Consider the following 8,945-nt stretch of genomic DNA (forward strand, 5'->3'; position numbering starts at 1 on the left):
GACACCCAGGAGAAGTCAGGCCCCAGAGTCATGCTGGGGTGGAGGTCACTGGGCACAGCGTTCTGGCCCCCATAAGGCTAGTCCAGGGACCTCGGCAAGACTTTGAGGTGAGGCGGGCAGACTGGGTGAAAGTGTAAAAGTGAAAGTGAAACTTGCTCATTCGTGTCCGACTCTTTGTGACCCCATGGACTATACAGTCCATGCTCCAGGCCAGAATCATGGAGTGGGCAGCCCTTCCCTTCTCCAGGGGATCTTCCCAACCCAGGGATCAAACCCAGGTATCCCACATTGCAGACGGATTCTTTACCAACTAAGCTATCAGGGAAGCCCCAGAGTGTATGGTTGGTAAGAAAGACAAGAGCCGGGGATGTGGGACAGAGTCGGCCCAGCTGAGGCCACCAGGAGGGGACAAGAAGGTCTTCTTTAGGTCCCATTCTGTTAAGGCAAGGAGTCCATCCAACCCCACCTGCTCCTGGGGCCCCTGAGGAGGCCAAGGCAACAGTAGAGCAGCTTTATTGACCAGACTCAGCAGCAAGAACACAGTGAAGGTGGGGGGCCTGGACAGTGCAAACTGGTGGAGGCTCTGGCTCCCAAGAGCCCAGTCTGGGGACCTTAGAGTCTCTGCCCCACGCCCTCCTGGAGCCCAGCCTCAGCCCTGCTCTGGGTCTCTCCTGGAGTGGGAGACAGTGGGGCGGTGCAGAGTCCCAAAAGGGCTGGGGAGGCGAGGACGAGGTGGGGGGTTCCCGAGTGGACCAGAGCCGGGTCCATGCCTGCCCCGGCAGCTGGCGGGAGGCGGTTCGTGCAGGGAGGGAGGGGGCGCAGGTGGGCGGCCAGGCTCACCATACAGAGCACTTGTGGGCAGGGTTCATGGGCGAGTCCTTGGGGCAATGGAAGGCCCGGCCAAATTCCTCGAACTGGGACACGCTGCCCAGCACCCTAGAGAGAGACCCACAGAGGGTGGGTCCTAGGGGCCACCAGACCCCAGCTGTCCTTTCTCACCCCACCACGTCCCCCCCGCCACGCCCCCCACCCCACCGACACAAGGAGGGGATGAGCCCCAGGCAGCCAGGGGGCGGACCTGTAGTGCTCGGGTGCATGCTTGTCGGTCAGCACCTGCAGGTAGATGGACTGCGACCGCCGCTTGATGCACCAGTTCTGGGGCCAGATGAGGGGTAGAGGGGAGCAGCGGGGGCGTGAGGCCAGGAGTCCACGGACCAGCCTGTACAATCACTCCTTCTGCACACTAGGTCCTCATCCCCCATCACAGCCCGGGGTAGGGGGGCAATGCCTCTGAGGAGTGGCCCAGAGGAGACAGGCTGGAAGCTGACCCCAACCCCACCGGCCCCCACCCGGCCCACCTGGGCAAAGGCGATGAAGAAGAGCTGGTTGTGCGTATACTTGAGCCGATGCAGCGGGTGCTCAGGGCCGTGCTCACGCACCCACTTCTGATACGCCTGGGGGCGCAGAGCATGGAGCTGGGGTGCCCGTGCGGGGCCACCTGGCACCCTCCACCTAGCCAGCCGGTCACCCACCCCAGCTCCACACACCGCCCACCAGGCTGAGCCCTTGGGTCCCTAACTTCTTCCCTCTCCAGAAGGCTAAGCCCAGGCAGGGGCCACCTCCTCCAGGCAGCCCTCTTTGCTTTCCCAGAAGTTGAGGGACTTAGGAGGCCCTCTGCCCAGCACAGTACCTTCCCCTCCAAGACCAACAGGACGGGGTCGGGGGGAAGGGTGACGAGGTCTCTAGCCCAGTCCTCAGGGTCCCCCAGCCCTCCCTGCAGAGGTGGAGGGCATGGCAGGGGGGCTCACATAATAGGCGAGCTTGAGGCCGCCCATGTCTGCAATGTTCTCTCCAAGCGTGTGCTTCCCATTCACCTGGCGAGAAGCAAAGAGGCTGGAGGCTGCCCAGGCCTTCTGGACTCCTTCAGGTCTGGCCTCCCTGGGCCCTGCCCTCTCCCCACCTTCCCTTTCCCAGAAACTCTGGGTAGGGCTCCCCCACCTTGTGCCCCACATGCGTGTGTGTCTGTATGAACTCACGCACGCATCCAAGTCAATGTGCACCCGGACCCTGGCAGGTGTGTAGGGACTGGGGTCCCAGGTTTGTGCAGCGCCAGGAGTGTGCCAAGGGGTGGGACCCCAGGGTCATCGAGGTGGGGGCCTTACCCGCTGGTTGTAGACAGTGAAGTTGTCATAGAGGTGGACAATGCACTCGGCCTTGCGCAGGAAACGGCTGTAAGAGGCCTCGGTCCACCAGTGCAGCAGGTTGCCTGAGCGGTCATAGTGGCCTCCTGTGGGGGCAGGCGGGGCTGGCTGAGGCTCCCTGTCCATCTACCTGCCAGCTGGCAGGCACGGGGCAGCTGCGGGGCCTCAATTAGTCCTCACCACCCTGCCTCCCTCACCCCCCACCATTGCCTGTCCCCCACCTCCTCAGGCCACTTGCAGGCCTCACCCCAGTCATCGTAGCCGTGGGTCAGCTCGTGCCCGATGATGGTGCCGATGCCCCCGTAGTTGAGAGACCTGGGCCGGGGCAGTAGTGTCAGGCCCCAACCTCGCCCGCCCTCTGAGAGCCCCACTGGTCTGCTGCCCCGGCGGTCTCAGGAAGCCCCGGCCAGGCCACGAGGTAGCCCAGGAGGGCCAGTGTCTCCACTGTCCCAGGACTCTCGTGCCTCAGCTTCCTTGTGGGGTATGTGAAAGGGGCCAGTGATACCTGAAAGCTCTTTTAGGAAATAACATCTAACAGATTTCGGCGGTCAAGGCGGTGGGTGGAAACAGGGGTGGAGGGTAACTGAGGCATCCCATATGAGATCTAGCCTTTTTCCTAGATCTTTTTTCTTTAATCTTTTCCCTAGATTGCTTCACTTTTGAAATGCCCAGAGAAGCCTCAACCGAAGTAAAAAAGGGACTCCGGACATCTAAAAGAATGAAAAAAAAAAAAAAAAAAAAAAAAAACCTACACCTTTTTCTAAATAACCAATGAAATGGGACTATGGGGACCCAGGGTTGCAACTGACTCCTGTGCCCAGCCTGAGCCTCGGGCAGTCTGAGCAGTTCCCTGCCCACCCTGCAGACAAGGCCATGGCTGGGACTCTGGCTCACACCAGGCCCCATACTCACTGCGGAAAGTCAGGGTCGTACAGTGTTGGCTGCAGGATTCCAGCGGGGAACACTGCAGAGAGGGCGTGGTCAGCAGGAGACCCGCCCCACCTCCAGGCCCTGCCCACCCTTACCACAAACTCCACCCCAACCCCTTCCCGACACGCCCCCTTACCCATCTGGTTCTTGTTGGGCAGATAGTAGGCATTGAGTGCCTGTGGGGGGAGCAGCCACCTGTGGAGGGAGGCTGGGGTCAGCTGGGGGAACCCACACTCCGTTCTCTACCACCCCCTACCTCCTAGCTTCCTCCTCCTTAAAGAATAGCCTGATGTCCCAGCCTAATGCTATGTCCTGGGCCTCTCCTAGGCGGACCCCACACCCTATGCAGGCCCAGTCCCCCCTCCCCATGCTAGCATGTCTGTGAGGCAGTGTGCCCTCATCCAGGCATTGTTTAGAAACACTGTCTCCATGGCACACCATGGTACCCCTGACCCCTGCTCCAGGCCAGGTACCCACGTGGACTTGTCCACCTCCTGCCGGATCTTCTTGACTGAGAGCTGAATGCTGAAGCGGATGCTGTTCAAAATGTTCTTGAAGTAGGTCTTCTCGTGGACCTCAAACTGCACAGGGGATGGGCAGCACTCAGCAGCAGGCCAGGAGGCAGGGCCAGACCACCACCTGGCAGGTCCCATGCCCTCCCAGTGTCCATCAGCTGAGGGCTCTGGCTCCTTCCCTGCGGTGGTGGTTGGTCTCCATGGGGGTCTTGGCCATAGGCCTGGAGAAGCGTGGCTGGTTAGGGCAGGGGCAGCAGGCAGGCCCACCTCATACTCCTTGTCCACGGCCTCGGGTTTCAGCAGGAAGTCCGGGTAGCCCACCATCACCATCATGTACTGAAGCTGCAAGCGAGAGGGTCAGGAGTGGGCCAGGGCCTCAGGAGATAGCCCCCTAACCCCCCAAGGGAGAAAGCTCCAGGGCCAGTGAAGGAGTGGGGCTCAAGGAAGCGGGAGAGGAGGCTGGGTGATGCCAACTCCACAGAGGCATCTTTGTCTCCTTTGTTATCCCAGCACTTGGCATAGAGTAGGCACTCAATGCGTGTTTATGGAACCAACATATGGGACCGGGATCCCATCTCACCTTGGCCCGTGCGGCCGCCTTGGTTTCAGCATCCATCCAGTCTAGCTCCTCCAGGCGCTGGCCCAAGATATACTTGATGTCTTCTACCAGCTGCTGTACCTGCAGGGTCAGGGGTCAAGGATCAAGGATCAAGGGATCAATCCAGGAGGCCATAGCTCTGGGCCCCCAGCACCTGGAGCAAGGGGTACCCCCCTAATCATTCAGCACCACTTCCAAAGCCCAGAACTTGGTGCTCAGCACCAAGGGGAGACCTTGGAGGTAAGAGATTCAGGCCCTGGACCCTGAAAGGAAACTCAGTCTGGAAGGGGCTAACTGCCCCAGCAAAGATCACGTACATTCCTAGGGCCATCCCACTGAGCATGGCAGAGCAGGCCGGGCAGGAGCTTGGTGGGGAGAGCGTCCTGCGGCTGACAAATCAGGTAGGCTTCCTGGGGGAGGAGGCCCAGTGAGGAGCACCCTGGAGGCTCAGGGAGGGCTCAGCCCTCCCTGAGCCTGGTGCCCCTCGCTGCAGGGGGGATGTGCAGGGCTCCCCGTGCTCCTCATGCTTGGACCACAGTCATGCAAAAACTTCATCCCTGGCTCAGCACCCACTCCCCCACTCCCCCACTCCCCCACTCTCCCACTCCCCAAGGCCAGGCAGCCTGACCTTGGCCTTGCTGGCAGCCGAGAAGTGCTCATGTACAAATAGGGCACCGAGTGCCATGCCAAAGTGACGGTTGGCCTGGCCCAGGCAGACACGGGCCAGCTCCTGTGGCTTGTCGCTGCCCTCCATCTCCCGGGCCAGCTCGTGCAGTGCCTCTCGGAACGGCGGGGACAGGTGCTCGCTCAGGACCACCACCACACGCCACACCAGGTAGTTGTGCAGGATCCTAAGGGCCAGGTGAAGCAACGCGGTGTCCCAACAGGCGCCCCACCCCCACCCACCAGCCCGGGGCAGGACCAAGCACCTGCACAGGACTGAGGGTCATCCCAGGTCCTCCCAGCCCCAGTCAGGGAGAAGGGCTGGACCCACACACAGCAGATACACCTTGGGCCAGTGAGAAAGCGCTGGGTGCTCCTGGAGCACGGGCCAGCACCGTTTTCCACTTGCCGTGTGGTGGGAGAGTGGGCGCTTGGGGTGACTGCCTATCTCAGAGCTGGCCTCGAGGGGCCTCGGCTCCTTCCTGAGATGGGGCAGAGCCCAGGGAGGTTTTCCTCCCGGTGACCCTGGGGGAGCAGAGTAACTGCCACAGCATCCCCTTTTAACTTCAGGCTCAGTCAAGTCTTGCCATCCCCACATGAGAAAACTGCAGCCCGGGAAACTCCCAGCCCTGCCCAGGGTCCCACACAGTAGGGGGGACAGCCAGGTCTGAACCTAGGGATCGGGACTCCTTTTCCAGTGCTCCTCACCTGCCTCCGCAATGCGATACTGGACAGAAATGGAGGCAGGGATTCCAAGCTCTCCAAGCAGATAGCTCTGGGATGCAGGGGAGGGATCCGGGGGAGGGGGGCAGGTGAGCGACTGGCAGCCCTACCTGCGGGGGGTGGAGCGGATGAGCTGCGACACCTGCTGCATGTAGTCTGTGGCCAGCAGCACCACCTCCTCGTCCTCCGAGAAGTCCTCCTGGAAGATCTGGTCCAGCAGCCACTTCCACCGCAGCTGGGGGGGCCACGGATGGGGACGGTGGGACCAGGTGTGGCAGGGACCACAGAAGACAGAGAGGGGGCCAGGGAGAGGCGACCAGAAGTCACAGGAGTCCATGGCCACGGAAGGCCTCGGGGAGGGGACAGCCCAGGGGTCCCAAGATCAGCACCTCCCCACCACGCCGCAGGGCTGGGTGGCACTCACGTGGGGGGTGATCTTCTGCAGTTGCCCTAGGGTCACCTTGTTGTACACAGAGCTAACGTCTCGCCGGAGGTCATCATACTCGGACACTGTGATCTGGGGATGAAGGGCAGGGTTGACCCAGCCCCGCCCGAGACTTCCCGCCCCCATCACGAAGCCGACGCCTGCTCACGTTGGCCAGCCGCTGCTCCAGCTGCAGGATCTCCCGGGCCTTCTGCTCCACTGCCTCAGCACCCAGGAGGCTGAGCAGGCGCTCCATGAACACCCGGTACGCTGCTAGGATCTGCACCAGGAAGGGGCAGGGCAAGGATGCAGTTGGTGCTAGGCCCTGATCCATGCCTCCCGGAGCCCCAGGGCTTCCCCAGAACTCCATCCCATGCTCCCACACCTTTTCACTCTCCTCGTCCTGAGCTAAGTACAAGGTCCTTTCTGGCAGGGTGAGCCCGTCCTGGTCAATCTGGGGAGAGATGGCGGTCAGACACCAACACTCCGGGTTCCTGCAAACAGACTGAATCCCCTTCCAAAAGGCAAACGGAGGACTTGCCAGGCATCCACTGTCACAAGCCCCGGGAGCATAAAGACGACAGCCCCCGCCTCAATCCAGAGCAGCTGATCTAAGCCTCCAGGACTGACTGGCCTAGACTGGGGACTGAATGGGTATGGCTCCCCGGCCCCCACCCTCCCTACCCTCCAACCCAGGTCCCTGCCACCCGTCCTGTCTTTCCTCTTGAAATCCTTTCCTTTCCCCACCCTTGAGGGGCACTCTAGCGCGCACTGACAGCTGACCCCTGCCCCCCCCTCCCCCCGCCACCAGGCATTCCAGCCAGCCTCAGCCCGACAGGCCTGTCACCACAGCCCATCAGCACACCCCTCCCAGAGCTCTCACCGCCTGCCAGAGGGCTGGGAAATTGCGGCTCCCGCGGCTCCGCTAAACACCGCAATTACTCGAGGGAAATTACTTGCGCCCTCCTCCCGCGCTCTGCCGGTGTGCGCTCCCCTCCATTCCCCTAACCTCCCTCTTCCGCACCGGTCTCCCGGGCGCACAGGGCGCGCGGGGCAGGCGTGCCAGGCCGAGGCACTCCTAGTTCCTAGCCGCCTGTAGGGGTGCCCGTGGCGGGGGGTTGGGGGGGGTGGCTCACTCACGCGGATGACGTAGCGCGAGGAGTTCCTGTCATCCAGGCTGACGGTGAGCGAGAAGAGCGCGGCGGCGCTGTACACGCCCTGCGCCTTGTACAGCAGCCGGTTGAGGTCCCAGCGAGCCGCCGCCCCCGGGCGCTCCGCCGCGCCGCCCAGGTCCCAGCCCCCGCAGTCCTCGATGACCTCGAGCATGGGCCGCGGGCCGAGCCGTTCGATTTCCCGCATGTCCAGGCAAGAGCGGAAGAAAGCGCGCACCTTGCGCTGGGCCGCGCCCCCCGGCCCGCCCCCCGGCCTCGCCAGCAAGCGCCGCAGGCGCTCCTCGTTCTGCTCGCCGATGGCCGCGATGGTGCCGTAGGTGAGCTTGTCGTCCGGGATGGCGTGGCGCCGCAGCCAGCCGCCGCACGCGAAGGAGTAGAAGTCCTGGCACGGGTCTATGCTGGCGTCCAGGTTGGCGGCCAAGAAACGCGCGGCGCGCGCGAAGGCCTTCCGCTCCGGGCAGCCCTCGGAGCAGGCGGCGCCCCCCGCCGCCCCCGGACCCAGGTACTTGAGAGCCAGCATGGCGGCCAGGATGGCACAAAGGCCCGCGGCGAACACCAGCCCCGACAGCAGGCACACCTCGCGCCGGTTCCAGCGCGGCAGCCCGGCTCGGGCCCCGGTGGCGCTGCGCCCCGCACCCAGCGGGAAGCCGGGGGGCAGCGACGTTCCCCGTGCGCCTCCCCCACCGCACCGGCTCACGTACTTCACCTCCTGGAACTCGTCGTAATGTGCTGTCATCGAATACGGGGCCTCCATGGCTCCGCTGCCGCCGCCGCGCAGCCCTGGGCGGTCTCTGCTACAGCAGGCTGCACCGGGCCGCCAGGCTCCCAGCCGGCCTCTGCATGGCCCCCGGGCCGCAGCTGCAGGAAAGGCAGACAGGTTCAGAAAGGCACTGGGGCCCGACGGGACCCACGAGCCCAAAGAGGAAGAGCACAGGCCTAGGTCCAAAGGCTGGAGGCCACCCAGAGTCCCCAACAGCGAGTGGGTCTGGGGCCTGGCCTCCCTGCGCCACTCGGGGTTGGAGGGAGGGAGAAGGCTCCGAGCGGCCACCAGCCACTGTAGGCACCGTACGTCCATTACCGTCCCCTGTCCCCGCACACACGTGCCCGCCGCAGGCTGGGGAAGACCCCTGTAATAAAGCGCCGGGCACCGGGCCTGGCACGTAGTAGGCCGTCAATGAAAGGCTGTTTCTCTTCTCTTCATTGCTTGCCCCGGACCTGCTACAGCCAAGGCCAGATGGGGGGAGGGGGGAAGCGGAGGCCGGGAAAAGGAGGTGTGGTCAGTGCGGCGTCTATGCGGGCCCTGAAGCCGCCTTCAGCTTTCCGCACTGGAACCAGACGCTCAAGAAGGCGCCTCGAGAACCAAACTTGGTCCTCGCGGATGTCCGCAGAGCCATCCCCGGCCCCGTCCTCTCTATTCAATGGCCAGAACCCTCAGCAGGCCCTTTGCCAAGCCCCCGCGCCGGCGCGCCGTCCCGCCCTGGATCAGGGAGAAAGCCCCGACGGCCCTAAAGGACCCGGAACCGGTTCCGTCCCGCGTCCTCGCCCCCCGGCCCCTCCCGGCTTCAACAGGTTCTCCCCGGAACCCAAACTTGGACGAAGTTTCATCCCCTGCGCAGAGCGAGCTGGCCCGGTGCGCCCCGAGCCCTTGGTGCGCAGCCTCCCGCGTCGCGCCGGGCAGTCCACGGAGCCCGAACTCCGAGCCCGCGAGTCGCCGCCGCC

At 63.7% G+C, this 8,945-nt stretch overlaps 1 protein-coding gene across 2 annotated transcripts; it reads right to left on the reverse strand.

The window, feature by feature from the left end:
- Positions 1 to 836: 836 nt before the first annotated feature.
- On the reverse strand, positions 837 to 7,980 carry ECEL1 (endothelin converting enzyme like 1). 2 transcript variants are annotated; one of them, XM_055574820.1, is made up of 17 exons: positions 7,195 to 7,980; positions 6,440 to 6,508; positions 6,224 to 6,334; positions 6,055 to 6,147; positions 5,741 to 5,865; positions 4,873 to 5,095; positions 4,227 to 4,325; positions 3,914 to 3,988; positions 3,615 to 3,712; positions 3,268 to 3,326; positions 3,114 to 3,165; positions 2,449 to 2,516; positions 2,163 to 2,287; positions 1,809 to 1,874; positions 1,359 to 1,454; positions 1,079 to 1,155; positions 837 to 936 (listed from the first exon to the last, which is right to left on the reverse strand). In XM_055574820.1, the coding sequence occupies exons 1-17, from the start codon at positions 7,978 to 7,980 to the stop codon at positions 837 to 839; spliced, it is 2,322 nt and encodes a 773-aa protein (XP_055430795.1). The 2 variants fall into 2 exon arrangements, with proteins under 2 accessions (XP_055430795.1, XP_055430794.1); XM_055574819.1 differs by having other exon boundaries at positions 3,609 to 3,712.
- Between the last annotated feature and the right edge of the window lie 965 nt (positions 7,981 to 8,945).

The sequence above is a fragment of the Bubalus kerabau genome, chromosome 3 (genome assembly GCF_029407905.1).
Source record: "Bubalus kerabau isolate K-KA32 ecotype Philippines breed swamp buffalo chromosome 3, PCC_UOA_SB_1v2, whole genome shotgun sequence".
Taxonomy (NCBI): Eukaryota; Metazoa; Chordata; class Mammalia; order Artiodactyla; family Bovidae; genus Bubalus; species Bubalus kerabau.